Source organism: Coenobita brevimanus, chromosome 8, assembly GCF_032717465.1.
Source record: "Coenobita brevimanus isolate Jiangsu-jjx chromosome 8, ASM3271746v2, whole genome shotgun sequence".
NCBI lineage: Eukaryota > Metazoa > Arthropoda > Malacostraca > Decapoda > Coenobitidae > Coenobita > Coenobita brevimanus.
In genome coordinates, this window is record NC_136961.1 from 35,189,371 (window position 1) to 35,207,672 (window position 18,302).

The 18,302-nt window shown below is 44.2% G+C and overlaps 1 protein-coding gene across 1 annotated transcript in view; it reads right to left on the reverse strand.

Moving 5' to 3' along the window:
• LOC145407473 (glutamate receptor-like) overlaps nt 1-6,898 on the reverse strand; it is a 46,562-nt gene extending 39,664 nt beyond the window's left edge. The window contains exon 1 of the mRNA XM_080278406.1: nt 6,684-6,898. Coding sequence (XP_080134532.1) covers nt 6,684-6,898 — 215 coding nt within the window. The remainder of the gene's footprint in view (nt 1-6,683) is intronic.
• Between the last annotated feature and the right edge of the window lie 11,404 nt (nt 6,899-18,302).

Genomic DNA, 18,302 nt, shown 5'->3' on the forward strand with positions numbered 1-18,302 from the left:
GTCAATAGCCTCCTTAGGCACAGAATGATCCACAGGTGTACATGGCGGGTGATGAGAAGGGTGGGTGGCGAACTGAATGAACGGAAGGCGATTACTGAGTATTTTTGTGTGTGGATGACAGAATGAGAAGGTATGTAATACATGCAAGAGCATAAAGAAGTTGGGGAAGTGAACTTTCTCACCACCACTTGGTGGTGGTGAAAGTCAGTGTGCTGTTGTGATGCATGAGAAAAGTGAAAGAGGGACAGGAGGAAGTCAGTACAAGGAGGGCAGAAAGGTTGCTAGAGGATGGAAAACGGGCACAATAGAAGAGAGAAGTGGATGAGTAATTGGGTAAATATGATTTGGAGCAGGTGCAGGAGATGGAAGATGTGTGCAAGATATATTCACATAAGAAATCTGTGCAGCATGTGAGGTGGTGTGTGGGGTGAAGAGAAGATGAAAGTGGGTGCAAGGGACAGCACGGTGGAATAAAATGGTGAGACAAAATGTTGCGCAAAAGAAGAAAGCAAATAGTGAGTGGGTGGGAAGCAGGACCATGGAGAAAGTTGAGAGACGGAAGAGAGAGTTATACAGTATGTACTGAGGAAGAGAAAGGTGAAGAGATTAGTAAGGGAGTGTAAGAAGAGAGTAGATGAAGAATATGGAAGGAATTTGAGTGTAAAGTGGATGGAATGTAAGAAAATGTTCTGGGTGGAGGTAAAGAGAGTCAGAGTGATGAAACAGTTAGTCGGGAACTGTTAGATTGATAGTGGAGAAGAGATATAATGTGAGCAGATGGAGATAACACTTTAACAGGAAAGGTATGTGGTAGGATACTTATTTACACAGTTAGGGAAATAACAGAGGAATTACCTAGAGAAATACAGGGAGGTTTTAAGGGAAGAGGTTATGTAGATGAGATTATCATCCTTAGGTCTTTAGTGGTAAAGTTACTAGAGAGGAGAAAAGAGTCATATGCAGCCTTCATGGATTTGGAGAAAGCATGTGACAGAGTGGAAAGACAAGATATGTGGAAAAGTTAGAATACATGGAGTAAATGGAAAGTAGTTGAATGCCGTGAAGAAAATGTATGAGGGTGCTAATGCTGCAGTTCATGTGGATGGTGAACTGAGTGACTTTTTCTATCTGAATGTAGGATTAAAAAAGGGATGTGTCATATCTTAATGGCTGTTCAGTCGGTATATGGATGGAATTGTAAAAGGGATACAAGGTAGGCTATTGGACGTTGAAGCGGTAATAATGAGCTAGGGCAGCGTTTGGAAACTTTCTGTTCTCTTGTTTACAGACAATACTTGTAAAACGAATACGAAGGGGATCTGCAAGGTTTGGTGAATAAGTTTAGAAGAGTGTGTAAGAAATGGAATCTAATGATAAATGTAGGGAAGACTAAAGTTATGGTCCTCGAGAGAAATTAAGTCACTGAATCCACAGTGAGATTGGATGATGAGGAAATGTAAAATGTGAGTGCATTTAAGTACTTGGGTAGTATGGATGGAAGTTTGGAGGACGAATTACTTGAAAGGGTACAGCAGGGAAGAAAGGATGCTCGTTCTTTGAGTGCAGTGATAAGAAATAGAGAAGTGAGAATGGAAATTAAAGTCACTGCATGATAATATTGTGATACCAGCTCTAACGTATGGAGGCGAAGCTTGGACCTTGTTGGAAGGACACAAGTCAAGAGTGAGAGCAGTGGAAATGAGTTATCTGTGAGGAGCTTGTGGAGTTACATAGAGAGACAGACTGACAAACGAGGATGTGAATGAGCATTGTAGTGTGAATGTGGATGTGATTGAAAGCATTATGAGAAATACACTGAAGTGATTTGGCCTTGTGGAGAGGATGGAGAGCGAGAGACTAACGAGAAGAGTATATGAGTTAAGTGGAATGGGGGAGAGGCATGTGGAGGCCAAGGAGGAGATATGGAGAGATGGATGGAACGCTTGTGACAGGGAGAGCTGGAGCTCCCGTTTCATCAACCCTCGGGACTAGTTCCTGACCATCCCCCTTTGCTGAACTTTTTCAGTGTTTCAGTAACACAGAGAGTAGGCCAGCATACTCTCCAGTACAAGTTTCTCTAACTGTGAACGCCAAACTACATGCACATTACACACTACACTTCCTATGGAAAATTAACAAAAAAAGGGCCTAAGAGTCATCTAGGAGGGGGGGGACCGTAAATGCCCCCACCATTTGCCCGTCTCCCGGTGACGACCCAGCGAGATGCCTGGAACCATTGTCTGATTCACTTCTTCTTTCCTGCAACATTCGAGGCCTTTCCTCTAACTTTCTCTCAGTTGAGCACCACCTCTCCTCCTCTAACCCTCACCTTCTCTTCCTAACTGAGACTCAGCTGTCTGAGGTAACTGACAGCAAATCCTTCTCTGTATTCTCCTACTTTCTCAATACTCGATTTAAAGTCAAAGGTGGCTGACTTATTTTACCCTAGTGTTCGTGAACTTGATTCTTCTGAATTCACTACTCTCTGGCTTCGGTTTTCCTGTCATTCTCTGATTAAATATATCTGTGCTGTTTACTTATACCCTAATTCTACTAACTATGGAAAATTCTTTGACTTTCTTACATCTACGATGGAAAACATCCTATCCATTTCTTCTTTCTCTACAATCTCCATTCTAGGAGATTTCAATGTTTACCACCACCTTTGGCTCTAATCTCCTTTCTCTAATCCACCTGGTGAACTGGCCTACATCTTTTCTACTCTTAATGACCTAGAGCAGCTTGTTCAGCACCCTACCCATATCCCTGACCACCTTGGAGAGTGTTACAACATACTTGACCTCTTCCTTACAACTAATCCTTCTGCTTACACTGTAAATCTTTCCACTCCATTGTGCTCTTTTGATCACAATCGTATCATCTTAACCTGTCCTATTGCTCCAGTACGGCCTGTGAACCCTCCAAAGAAACGTCGGTTGTGGCACTGTGGAGCTGCTGATTGGGAGGCCCTCAGGCAGTACTTCTTTGATTTTCCCTGGAATGATTATTGCTTCCGTAGCCGAGTGCCATGTGAGTGTGCCTTGCACATTACAGAAATTATTGTCTCGGGCATGGGAACATATATTCCTTTCTCATATCCTTTGACTAATAAAAAAAAAAATGGTAAAATCACGCTTGTTCTAATGCTGTCCACAACAAGGAGAAGGCCTACAAAAGGTACCAGAGCCAATCACCCCTGAATGTCATCATTTTTACGTTTCTGCCCGAAATCAGGCTAAGTCTGTTCTTTGCTCTGCTAAAAATAATTTCATCCATACTCAATACTCTGAACTTTCCAACACGAATTCTTCCCACTCCTTCAGGCATCTTGCCATGACGTTTCTAACAACTTTACCACATCATCTTTCCCTCCTCTTTTCCACTCTGATGGTTCTGTGCCTATATCATCTACTGATATGGCAGAAATCTTAGCTCAGACCTTCTCCTCCAACTCCAGCTTAAACGATTCCATTGCCGTCCCTCCATCTCCTCTGCCCTCTGACCTCCTCATGCCTAACATGAAAATTTCTTGAATTGAAGTATTTTCTACTATCACTGGCCTCAGTACTAACAATGTCTATGGGCCTTGTGGGGTCCCTCGTGTTGTCCTGAAGAACTGTGCTTCTGTGCTTACACCCTGCCTTGGTAAATTCTTTGTCTTTGTCTGTCAACCAGCACCTTTCCTTCTTGCTGGAAGTTTGCTCTAATTCAGCCTGTCCCAAAGAAGGGTGACCATTCTTAGTCTTCTAACTATCTCCCAATTGCTTTAACATCCTTAATTTCAAAAGATTTCGAGTCTGTTCTTTACAACAACAACAAAATTAAAGCATCTTTCCTATGACAACCTTCTTTCTGATCATCAGTATGGGTTCCGCCATGGACGCTCCACTGTTGATCTTCTCACCTACCTTTCAGACTCCTGGCCGTCCTCCTTTCGGGACTTTGGAGAAAGCTTTGCTATTTCACTTGGCATCTCAAAGGCTTTCGATCGAGTCTGGCATAAATCTCTATTTTCCAAAATACTCTCCTATGGTTTCCATCCTTCAATCTGTGCTTCATCTCTAGCTTCCTTTCTGGTCATTCTATATCTGCTGTTGTAGACTGCCACTGTTCTTCTCCTAGGGCTATCAATAGTGGTGTTCCTTAAGGCTCTGTCTTATCACCAACTCTCTTCCTTTTATTCATCAGTGACTTTCTAAGCTCTACATCTAATTCTTTCCACTCATACACTGATAACTCCACCCTTCATCTTTCCATTCGCTTCCTGCAGCATCCATCTCAGCAGTTTCTTCAACAAGGGATGAGGCTATGGCACACCTAATGTCTGACTTGGATCATGTCTCTGACTGGGGTGAAAATAATCTTGTTGTTCTTATTGCATCAAGAACTCAGTTCACTCACCAGTCAACCCAACAAAATCTTCCAACGGAGTACCCTCTAAGTTTGAACAATGTCCAGCTCAATCCTGCATCATCTTTAAACATACTTGGGGTTGTATTCTCTCGGGATTTATATTGGAAAGAACATACTACCTTTCTTGTAAAATATGCTTCCAAGAGATTGGGTGTGCTAAGCCGACTCCGTTCCTTCTTTACCCCTGCACTGTTGTTGAGTTCATAACTCTCATGTGTGGTAAGGCTCCCCATACACAGTTCTCCTCAGTAATGTCGAGTCAAAGGCTTTTCGTCTTATTAACTCTCTTCTTTTTACTGGCTCCCTTCCATCTCTGTCTCATCATTTCACTGTTGCATCTTTATCTCTTTTCTATCGCTATTTAATGGTCTCTCTTAAGTGTCTGCTTGCATCCCTCCACTCCACAGCAGGCAATAGCACCCGTCAAGCAACAAACTCTCATCCCTTTTCTGTCCAACTCTCTAATGCGGGAGTTAAATGCTACTCCTAGTCCTTCATGTATGCAAGATGGCAACCTTGGAACTGTCTCCCTCTTTTTGTTTTTCCAATTGCCTACGATCTACAGTTTGTCAAAAGAAGTGTGTCCAGGCATCTCGAAATGAATAGATCTTGAATTTGGCTCTCTGTTACCTTGTTTTTGTTTTTTCTTGAAGGGAGCAACTTCCAGGCCCTTGGCCTTTGGTTCTTTCTTCCTTGCATATATATATATATATATATATATATATATATATATATATATATATATATATATATATATATATATACATCATCATCATCATCCAATCCTACATTGCCCCATGACGAGCGTAGGAGCCCGAGGCTAAGCAGTTGGTCCCGACATTTAAGATGAGAGTGACCAGCCTCACTCATCAACCACAACCACCCCTTGGATATAAACCTTCACCGGCTCAATCCTATTGGAGCGCAGTAATTACTCACTAAACCACCAGGCGCCAAAATTTGGTTATATGGTTACCACCCAGCGTAGTAAATGGTTTCCTGGTGTACAGCAAACCATTTGGTTTGTCACTCAGTGTAGAGTCACCCACGGGCAGAAGGAAGAGGAAAGAATGAACGAAAGGTAGACAGAAGAGGAAGTGTAAAGTTATCGGTAGGCAGAAGGACAAGAAATGAATGAAGTAAGGGAAGACGGAAGAGGATGGAAGGTATGGAGAGAGGAGAGGAAAGGGCAGACACCTGTCAGCAGCACTACATTGAGTGAATAGAAGGTGAGTGCCCCCACCTACCACAAATATATATATATATATATATATATATATATATATATATATATATCCTACCACAAATGTATATATATATATATATATATATATATATATATATATATATATATATATATATATATATATCTATTTATATCTATATCTATATCTATCTATCTATCTATCTATATATATATATATATATATATATATATATATATATATATATATGTATATATATATATATATATATATATATATATATATATATATATATATATATATATATATATATATATATATATATAAAATGAGAGGGAAGTGTGAGCGGAGGGGGAAGGCAGTGAAATGGCGGGGGACCGGGCGACATGGAGGCAATTTGTTTGTGGTCACTTCTCACGAGATTATGGCGTCTGGCAATAGATATAGTACAGTAGATATGATGTATGGCCCATTTCACTTTGCACTCTGTAGTTGTTCAGTTCCTGTGTGTTATTTTCCTGTCTCAGGAAAGTACAGTACACTCCCCGTTTTTTTTAAATGTGAACCTGGATGACGATGATAATGATGATGTTGAAGATGAGAAATTTGATTTACATAGCCAGACCAATTAATACCGATGGGGTTGCCACGAACGTATCGCCTACATATCACACTGTTCTCCTCCATCAGGTTGCCCATCATCCAACTCACACCCTCACATATACTGTACCTGTCTATCCAATTCCTCAATTTCATCCTTGATCTACCCCTCCCGTACCCCCCTTTCACACACACACACACACACACACACACACACACACACACACACACACACACACACACACACACACACACACACACACACTCCATTCTCTCCAGGTGGGCAAACCATCTCAAGGTACTTCTCTGAATGCGTTCTGACACCTAAAATAAGAGTAGTTGTAACAGTAGTAGTAGTAGTAGCAGTAGTAGAAGTAGTAGTAGTAATCATATTATTATTTATCAGTTATGAAATTACTATGATATAATGGCTATGATGTTGATGGTTTGGTTGATGAAAATTACCAGAATTCAGTAGAGTTGTCATTGATGACGGCGATGAGTGAATTTGTACGTGATAGGGTCTTCTGAAGGTGGTGTAGGGTGTGGAGGCGGTGGACAGGCAGGCGAGTGATGGCTAGCAGTCTCGCTGTCTGGACCAGCAGGAGGTGGCTCTTGAAGGAGAACTCAGCAAAGGCGGCGAGGAAGGCTGGGTCATTGCTCACCACCACCACAGTCATGCAATACAACCTCGTCACCAGCTAAACAAATCCTCAGTTCATTATTCTAAACATTGCTCATATACTTGGTTTCATTTCAGACTTTGATCACACAAAAATGTATATTGATATATAGATTTCGACTACAACATAACGGATATGAAAATCTAAATGCTAAGGTCCCGTCGACACCAGCCTGAAAAAAGTTTTGAAGCATGTTGGAAACACTGCTTCCGACATGTTTGCACACATGTTTGAAGTATCTCCTTTGGACTTTCAAACCCGTAAACTTGTTTTGACGCATGCTATCATCACTGATGTGAACGTTTCCTGCCGGGAACAGGTTTGGGGATAATCAGTCCAGCAAGTTTACGAACATGTTTGTGGCGTGTTTGGAAGCAGGTATCTGACATGTTCCTCACATGGTCCTAGCATTGTTTCTGGCAATGTTTTAAACACCTTGTGGACGGGGTTTAAGTAGAGTGACATACTGACATTAATCATGTATCTATACTTCACACTACCATCATTTCTACACACAAGGAAAACATGCATTGACTTACGAAAATGGTGATCTGTAAGAGGTAACAGTTTCGATTAAACTAAGACCCTTCTCAGGTATAAACAGAGAGAGTCCATGCATATATATATATATATATATATATATATATATATATATATATATATATATATATATATATATATATATATATTGACATATACATAAGAATGGTTTCATTTCGTTTATAATGCTTCAACATGCTTGAATGTGATGGCCTTGGTCACCTAATTGTGGCTGTCCATGCTGCTTGACCTCTGGCATTCAGTAGTCCCTTATCACCGAGGTCACTCTCTTTAACCTCATCCCTGGTCTTTTTTGGTCTGTCTCTTTCATCCCCCACCCCCCCCCCAACGTTGACACTCCTAAGTTTCCTAATCCAACTGTGTTGGAGTTTGTGCTTGCATGGAAACTCATCCTGCCAAGTGGAGCTCCCTCACGCACCAGCGGCCTGCACCTGGGGCTTGGCGGGCAGCCTGACTCAGGCTGCACTGGTGATAGGATGTGCCCATGCCTGGACCTCCTCAAGCTGGCTTTACTGGTTCTATCTCCCTCCTGGTCCTCATCCTAGCAAGATGCAGTGGAGTTCTATGGGTAACTCGGGGTTAGTGCCACAAGTGTCCAAGCAGGTGAACCCAGAGTCAAAGGACTGGTTCTGCCCCATGGTGCCGGGAGACTAAGTGCACTGCAACATGTACATTGTGCCAACATCCCAGGTCCTACCTCCAGGGATGGGGACAACTTACCAGCCAACGTACCCAGCCCTACACCTGGAAGCACTGGCCCAGTGGCGAGTGCCGGCACCACCTGCAACTCCCGGCAAGGCTACCATGGGAATGCTGCAATCCCAGTTCAAGGTATGGGCCTGAAGCGTCGAGTGCTACAACAGTGGTTGCAGGTGGGTCCTACCCTTGGCTGCGGGTTACTTAAGATTGCTGTGTGACCCTGTGGTGCAACAATGCATGGATGCACGAGTGACCAAGCATAGATTCAAGGCCATGTGCACAGAGGAGGATGTTGGTGCCGTGAGGAGCATGATGGTGGGCCTCAGGTGCACTGTGGGAGCATGGTTGGATTTCTTTACATACAAGCAGGAGCTCAATGATAACATGTGTTTATATGTGGTAAAATGTATAACCAAGGCGGTAAAGTGTGATTTTAGGTGCCCCCAGTGTTCTGTAAATCTCGTTGATTTCATGCTGTCAAAAAAAACATGTGATGGGGCCGTGCAGCCTCAGTATGAAAACAGAAGTGCTGTGGTGATTTCCAGTGTTGCAATCTATGGAAGAAATCACAAACACCTGTGAAGTATTTGAATCTGCAGAAAAAATAGCAGGAGTGCACAGACATAGTGGAGTGGCAGGTGCTTCAGTGAGTGACAAGGAGGAAATGGAAGTAGCTGGTGCCACTCGGTTGTGGCATGTGTGTGCAGGGCCACCCCAGCCTTATGCCCCTTCCCCACCAGCAAAAGGCTGCTGGAGGTGCAGCAGCAACAAATGAAGCAGACAGTGCCAGTGCTCTGCTGTCAGGGTCACCTGCCACAGATGTGGAGGGTCAGCCACTTCCAGCGAGTGTGTAGGTCAGCAAAGCAGCCCAACCCCAGCGAAACCACCGGCAGCATCACAAAAGCCAGCGCCAAGGCATTAGCATGCTTCAGGGTGGAAGAGAAGTGTGACGACCCACCCACAGCATGCGAGGTGATGGTGGTAGCCAATACAGGTGCACAGGTATGCATAGCGGGTCACCACCTCATGCAGGGCCTCAGGCTGACTCCACAAAGTCTACAGAGACCTACCATGAGTATTAATAACTTCTCAGGCAGCATATTGTGGGATGCATGGAATGCTTCTTCAATATTGGTGGAAGGTCTGCTATGGCGAACCTGTACATTGCTGACGGGGTGCAGCAGCTGTATCTATCACTGCAGACATGCTAAGCATTGGGTGTGTTGCCATACGACTTCCCCAACGTGCTGGTGACTGTAGGGGCCGTTGAACAGGATAAAGAGCCCCCAGTCCCCACCCAACTCGATACTTCCCCATGCACTCTGGTGGAAGAAAATGTGAACCAGCTGGAAAAGTGGTTCCTGAAGCACTTTAGGTGCACAACATTCACTGTGAACCATACCCCCTTGCCGGAGATGAAAGGGCCAGCCCACCACATCCACCTGCGCCCCTGTTCAAAGCCCTACATGGTGCGCATGCCAGCGATTAACCCCCACCACTTCTACGACGAAGTTCGCTATCAGTTGGAGGAGGACATAAGGAAGGGTATCATCGAGCCCGTACCATCTGAGGAGCCCACGGAGTGGTGTTTCCGTATGGTGGTAGTTCCGAAGAAGGACGGGCGGCCACACAGAACACTGAAATTTTAGCAACTGAACCAGGCAAGCCAGCGGGAGACCCACCACACTCACCACCCATTCGATGCAATCACCAGCGTGCTGAAGCACACGTTTAAAACATTAGCAGACACTTATTTGGGGTACCACTAGATCCCCCTGGATGAGAGCAAGAAGCTGACCACTAGGGTGGGTAAAAAATTTTAAATTCAACAAAACATGGATATTTTGATGCCTGAAACACCATATTCACATAATATAACTGAAACATTGAAAATTGGCGAACGATCCTCCAGCAACTTTATTATATGTTTGCACCAAATGAACGCAGTAATAATTTAGTGATAATATGAACTTTGGCAGCTTTGACATTGACGATACTGATTTTAACGGCTTTGTTACCAGTTACACAAACCAGCTGTGCTTGTCAGTTGTTAGTTTAACTTTTTGCAGTCATTTATACCCTGTGTTGGAATGATGGCTACCTGCAGCATGAGGGAAAAGGTAAATGATTCTATATTTGGTTTACCCCATAGTCTTCCAGTGCATCAGCTACCTACATGCAAAGATTATATTAAATAATACTTGGAACACAAAATGACAGAGCCATTATCAAGCATGGAAGCCCATGCTGAAACTATTGCTGACCAAGTAGTAGAAGTATGTAAGAAGGCATCGATTCCCAAAATTTACTACAAGAGCTCTGTCATCTGTGTGAAACGTTTGGTAACAAAAGCTCGGGAGGTAAGAAAATACTCTGCAAACAAGAGGACTTCAAGCACCTGCTTGGAGAAGTTGGCCAGCTTTGATGTACTGTTTGACATCTGCTGCTGTAAATGCTACAAAAATGTTGATGTTTGGGAGAGGTCTGAGTGTCATTGTGCCTGGGCTTTCAAGATACCTCCTGATGAATGGCCCTTTTGGCTGGACCAAAACAGATGTAGGAAAATGTACATTGACAAAGAAAACAAGCAAAAGACTCACCGCAAACAGACAAATGAAAAGAAAACTTCATGAAAAGTCAGTTCAGGAAGCCATGCAGGATGAAGAAGATGCAGGAACAGCATGCAGGGATCATATTGATGATACTAGTTGTGATGTATCAGATGATTAATGTGATGATGATGATACTGAAGACGTAGACAGAGGCAAGCAGGGTCAGAATAGATTGGCATGTCCTGAACTATGTCATGTATCAGACCAATGCCAAATAAGCAACAGAGATATATGCTCTATAGTGAATGCTGCACTGAAGGACATGAGAATTCTTGCTGAGGAAAACAAACTTGACCCTAGCAAACTTCGGCATCAAAGAAGTTACTGGAAGGATATTGCCGTTCAACAGCATCAAAGTGCCATGAGAAAGGTAGTTTATTTGGGTTTTAATGGTAAAATTGACAAGACTCTGAGTAAAACTCCTCATCGTGAGAGGGGTCATCATCAAGCAAGACCACTATTCAGTAATTGGCTTCCCTGATGCTGCTTCCATAGATCATGCCTCCCCTGAAAGTGAAAAAGCAGTGAATATCGCCAAGATCGTGTCGGTTGTCCATGAGACCGATTCAGCAGAATCACTGCAAACTATTGTTTGCAATGGCATGAACATAAACACTGGAAAAAAGAATGGGGTGATTTATGTGCTGGAAACCCAGCTGGAGGCCACTACAGTGGCTTGTTTGTTTGTTACATCTCATTGAAGTATTTTTCACATGGTATTTTGAAGCCATTGATGGTGCAACGACGGGTTCAACTGGCTCCAGAGGGGAAGTAGGTAGATCCCTTGAGTTAGATCTAAAGGATCTGACAATTGTAGACTATGAATGGGTGCGTGGAAAAACTTGCACTTAGGCAAATGAAGTTGAGAAGGATCTTAGCAAATATCAGCAATACTTGCACCGTGCATGTCTGGCAGTGCAAGTCGGAGGAGCTGAAGGCGTAGTTTTGAAACCATCTGCGCAGCCAGGGCCACTGAACCATGCCAGATGGCTAAGTAAAGCCAACAGTACATTGCAGCTGTACATGTCGTCAGAAGAGCCATCTCCAGTATTGACATTACTTCTTTCATTCATTCTTGGTTCAAAGTAAGAGCGAACACTTCATGTCAGGATGACACCAAAAATTTCTTCTATATGATGGAACTATTGTCAGAATTGCCGCCAGAAGATCAGGGCATCATTCGCCCAATACACAGCAATAAGTTACTTCTGTCACCCTGAAAATATCCTGCTGTCAGCTGTTGCTGATGAAGATCCACACACATGCTGCATGGCTGTTGCACTCATTCAGCAAGTGCAGGAGAACGACAGCGACGATGTCAGAGTGTTTGACAAATCCGCTTTGAAGATAGATTTTGAGACCAAGAACTACACCGAGCTGGTGCAGCTAGACAAATCGTCAGTCACAGTCCCTCCACTTTTGAAGAACCTTCAAATGGACGACAGCTAACACATAATCTTGGACCAGTCACGATTTGGTGTTTCATATACATTTACGATTTGTAGTTTTTTGTTTATATCGGCAGAATACTGTTTGTAGATACTGAAAACAGGCAAGCAGATGATTTTATGGTTCATTCAAAGTTAAATCGTGAGAGAAATCCTCCAACATGTATCATTCAGATTCTTCATTTTCGTCATCATTTCCTCGATTTTGGAGTGTAAGTTGCTGGAGTGAGCGTACATAATATAAAAAAACGTTTGTGTAGCGGCGTAGTGACCGTGATGGAGCATCATTTCCACCATGTTTCAAATTAGCAACTCTAAGTTCATAGGAATTCAATTTCCACTTTATTGACCACCTTCATCACCCCTTGGGGCCGCTTCCACTGCCAGCACACACTCATAAGCCACTGTGCAAGGCAGGATGCCTTTACCAAGTGCTTTGACAACGCAACTGCAGTGATCCCCAGGACACTGAAATGAGCTCCTGCGCGACAGTATCATCGCTGATGTTTTCTGGCACATATACCAGTTCCTGAGAACGTGTGCCGAAAATGGGATCACGCTCTGCTCAGACATATTCTGCTTCTGCAGGAGAAGCTTGACCTTTTGCAGGTTTCCTGTTTGGCTGGGAGAAGTATCAGCCTAGCCAGGACTTGCTAAGCAGTATAACCAGTTCCCAGATGTCGCCACTCCCTTCCCTCACAGATATCTGGTCATAGTTTGGGCTGGTGAACCAGTTGGTGCCATTCCTCGCCACTGCACCACTCATGGAGCCCTTCAGAGGGTTACTGAAAAAACCATCAGGGAAAGTGGTGTACTGGGACAGCCAACTCCGGTCCATCTTTGAGTCGACAATGGAGGTTATAGGCAAGCTTGTGGCTGCGGGCCTCCAGGATTATGATGCCACACAGCCCACAGCAGTGTTCACCAGTTTCAGCATGCTTGGCATCGGTTTTATGGTGGTGCAGCAGTACTGCCTGTGTGTGTCTCAAGAGGCACCTCTGTGCTGCAATGGTGGCCAGAAACTGGCTCTGTGCGACAGCCGCCATCTATCATCGACTGAGAAGAACTACTCACCGTTGGAGGAGGTCCTTGTTATCATATGGTGCCTGAAAAAGGCACACCTGTTCCTGCTGGGATGTCTTGACCTCGCCTTCATCACTGTTCACCATGTGCTTACCAAGATCTTCAAGGACAAAGAGCTGAAAGCCATCACCAACCCTAGCATACTCAACCTCAAGGAGAAGTACTTATTTCGTACAAAGTACCTGAAGGGGGAGGTGAACCATGTAGCAGATGCACTCTCAAGATACCCCCTACTATGGAGAGGACTGGAAGAGACTGACCTGGCAGAAGACGAGGTTGAATATGCTGCAGTCACAGCAGTGATGGCCTGTGGCCTAGAAGATGGACTTCCGTCAAGTGGAGGAGGAAGCACACCAAGATGAGGCTCCTTCATGAGCGCAAGTGTGCTGGGGAATGTGCCGACTGGAAGGATGAGGAGTTGATAGCATTCCACCCATACTACAGGATGAGGAGACACTTGTCATGCCAAGGGGACACTGTCATGTACACCAGTGACGAGGGGCACCTGCGACTTATATTCTCACAGCCCTTCGACATGCGGTCCTGGCCAACCTCCATGCAGGTCACCAAGGCAGGGACTCCATGCTCAGGTGTGCCAGGCAATGAATGTATTGGCCCGGCATAGATGCTGAGGTGAAGCAGAAGAGGAGACACTGTCGAGTATCTGAATTCAACGAACCATCACAACCCGTGGAAAACTTACTGCCCACAACCCCAACCAGAATACCTCTTCCAGCAAGCAGTGGCTGACCTGTTCCAACTGTAGGGGAAAGAGTACACTGCTTACACAGACAGGTTAACTGGCTTCCTGAAAGTGGAGCATCTGCCCAGGGGCACCACCGGCTCACGACTCATAATGGCCTTTTGTAAGTGGTTCAAAAGGTTCGGTATCCTGAAGGTCCTGTCCTGTGATGAGGGTACAAACCTCGTGAGTGGCGAAATGAGGACATTCCTATCTGCGTGGCGTGTGCAGCTGAGAATGCCATCGGCCCATTACCCATAGTCCAACAGCTGAGTGGAGGCTGTAGTCAAGTCTGCAATGAGACTGCTGAGGAACATCACCAATCTGGGAGGCTCCCTGGATTTGGATACAGCCATCAGGGCCATAGTGCAGTACCTCAACACCTCTCTACATGACCCCAATCCATCCCTAGCCCAGTCACTGATCAGGCATCAGCTTCATGAATCTGTACCCACTGCCAAAGAACAGACAAGATCAGCAGGAGGTGGGCCGGGATGCTGAGAAGCATGGGACGGGCCATGGCCCAAACTGGGGATGCAGTGGCAATGACATTCAACCAGATGGCACACAACTTTTCTCTTCTCAACCCAGGCCAGCTGTTGCACTTACAGAACCAGGAGATGGGGCATGGGACCATGTAGAGGTTATTGTTGACACACCAGCCCCAAGGCAATACCTGAAGAGGTTGGATGGCAGTGGGCGAGCTTCACTCAGGAATTGCTGCCACCTATCCCTCTATGAGAAGACAAGGGAACAGACACCCACCACGCACATTGAGGGTTGTCTCTGGCAGAAGGACGGCTGGAGGGGGGAGGCCCTTCAGCCTCTCCCTCCCCCAGAGAGGCCGCGGGCACTAGGTACTCCCCAAGACACCTAGAAAACAATGTCCCATGACACTACAGTGTTTTGAACCCCTAGGCATGTTAAGATGTTTGTAATGTGTATAACCTTGATGCACTTATACCATGATACAAGAGAAATGGTTGCTCCAGCGCATGTAATTGAATTCCTCATTGTTGTAGCAATTTTGCGATTCAGAAGTCATCATATATGTAACAGTCAGGGAAAGGTCCGTATTACCCACAGTTCGGAGCACTGGTGTCGACGAATAGTCACGAAGCACCAGCCACACCTCACTTGTCTGGTAACTGTGAGTGGGAGGGAGGGTGGCCGGGGATGGGAGGGTTTGAAGAGTTGCTCACATCACAGTATCAATAGCCAATGATAATACCTCCAACATATTCTCAAAAGCGGTATGTTGTTTGTATGGTATCACACTGTTCTCTGAGTCTGTCTACATTACTGCCTATACAGTATAATACATGTTTACTGTGAGACGTATTCTCCATTGCCTTCATTTTGTATAGTGTTCGATAGGAATGATAGTTACAGACACTGATCTTATAATTAGGACTTCCCATGTTATTCAGTCAAGAGGAAAACGAGAAACCTATTAATCGCTCATATAGATAGTGTTTTTATTATTATTATTATTATTATTATTATTATTATTATTATACAATACCCTAGACTCTAAGTTCGAGGTGAATAATTACCAGATAACACTGGATATGTTTGCAGGCGCATGTTTACAGTGGGATGATGGAGGATAAATACATAAAAAAATTTGTGAATTTACATACATTGATGGATAGATAGATGTAACATAGTGGCTTTGTTTTCGAGTCAGTACAAAATATATGTTATCGTTATGAGCATCTCCTAGGGAAACGTCTTATGTTAAAGTCGAGAGGGAATGAAAGCATTCAAACCTCTGTCCGAACCCAACAAACTTCCATAACTTTCCTGACAACGGTAACTCTACAGACATCTACTTATTTTTTCATAAAATGCTGGCATCATATTGTCATCTACCCTTACTAAAGTAACTCAAACACACCGTCCAAGTCATACATAGCAGACCTACATGTGATTCCCAGTCTATCACCAAACTCTTTCCCCACCCCTCTTCCCCCTCCTTCACACTCACAGTTACCAGACATGTGATGTCCGGCTGCTGCTTTACATTCACCCGTCTCATACCAGTGCTTCCAAAGGTGGGTAATGCAGACCTGTCCCTGACTGTAACATGTAAATTTTGCCAGCAGAGTGTCACACAAAGCCTAGTCTTAAGTTATGATGAGAGTCAGTATCTGCCCATTGTTTTGTTATTGCAGAGACCTCCCTCCTCCTCGACCAGTGTGCTTTGTATTAATACTGCAGCAAGTGGGGAATTCACTGCAATGGAGAGGGGGTGTTGGAGTTAGTGCTTGCGCTGAAACTCTTCCTGCCAAGCAGTGCTCTCCCGCGTGCCACCGGCCTGCATTTGGGGCTTGGCTGGCAGTCTGACTCAGGCCACACTAGTGATAGGATACGCATATGCCTGGACCTCTTAGAATAAATGTCAAGCTGGCCTCGCTGATTCTATCTCCTTCCTTGTCCTCATCCCAACAAACTGTTATCCTCCATCCTCTCCATATGACCAAACTATCTCAGTCTACACCTCCTCATCACAACACCAATATACACCAATGCCATCCTTCATATCAACTCATCCATTGAAGGCCTTGTCCTCCTAGGCCTTGCATTCAAGGACGCACTGGACATCCGAGTAATAGTTGCCATTTCTGTACGTTTGAGCCTACGATTATCTTTTTCCTTTACTGCCCAGGTCTCACTACCATACAGCGTTACACTCCTAACACATGCCATATACAAAGATCCTTTAGCACGGAAGTAGAGCCTTTTCAATATCAGGAGAGGCAAGAGCACCCTGAACTTCTTCCGTCAACTCAACACTCTAGCTGCAGGGCTAGCTCCAGCCCCATCTCCAGCACATAACATGTCACACAAGTACCAAAAATCTTCCACACGCTCGAGGTGAAAAGATCAGTTCTTTCATCCCTGACAATCTCCACATGCTCTGCTGGACATTAGGTACACATGAAAACAGCATTATCTTGCAGTTTGCCTCTAATTCCACTACATCTCTTATGTGTCCACCTATCACAAACACTGCACAAGATGGAATTACTTCCCATGCTCTTTTGGCAAACAGCACATTGCCACTTTCCCTCTTCTTTGACAGTGCTGCTACCAACCCATGATACCATCACCTTTGTTTTATCTGCATTTACTTCCAAGCCCTTTTGCCCCATACCATCTTTCCACTTCCTAAATCTTTCTTCTGCCTCCCTTTCATTCTCTGCAATCGACACCAGATCATCATCATGCAACATCTTCCATGGGAGCCCTTTCCTGAAATCATGTAAAGGGGCTTCAAGCACCATGATAAACAATATGAGCTCAAGACTGACCCCTGATGCACATCATCATTCACTGAAAACTCATCACTCAAATATCTGCTCCTCCGCACCTGGGTGTGAACACCTATACATAGCCATAACCACTCTAGCTAGCCCCTCCTCGATCCCAAGCTTTCTCGTTATCCACTTCACCACCTCCCCAGGGACTCTTTCAAAGGCCTTCTCCAAGTCAACCAAAACAAGCACAGACTTCCTTACTCTGCATCTTTCACGTATTACATTATTCCGTATCCTTTCCACTCTCTGTACCTCACATACATTTCTCAGCAGTCCCATCCCCACTGCTCTTACTCGTGACTTATCATTTTCATGCCACACCATACTCTCACATCCGTATGTTAAAGCTGGCACTAACACTCCTTTTAAGCCTCATGCAGCTGCAACACTCAAGCCTCTGTTTTTTATCAAGGCCTTCATAGCACTAGCTACTTTATTTCCTTGTGTCACTCTACTTTCCACTTCTTTTGCACATTTTCCTTTCTTTTCTATCACTGTGCCCAGGTATTTTAACTCTCAAAAATTCCAGTCTCGCTCCATTCACTGTAACATCACACTGCAAGTCACCTTCCCTCTCAATAACCATCAGTTTACTCTTTTCTGCATTTACTTTCAAAGCACGATGCTCACAACATCTACAAAATTCTCCACTGGTCTACCAAGCTCTTTTCCGGTATTTGCAAGTAGCATGGTATTATCAGCATACAACAAATTTGAGATATTCCATCCATCACCATTCCTTACCAACGCGATTCCTATCACCATTACTCGAGTTTTTATTTCTCTCATCACCATCCATATATACTGTATATATATATATATATATATATATATATATATATATATATATATATATATATATATATATATATATATTGAACAACCATGAGGACATCAAGCAACGTTGTCCCACGCCTACATTGATCGTGAACC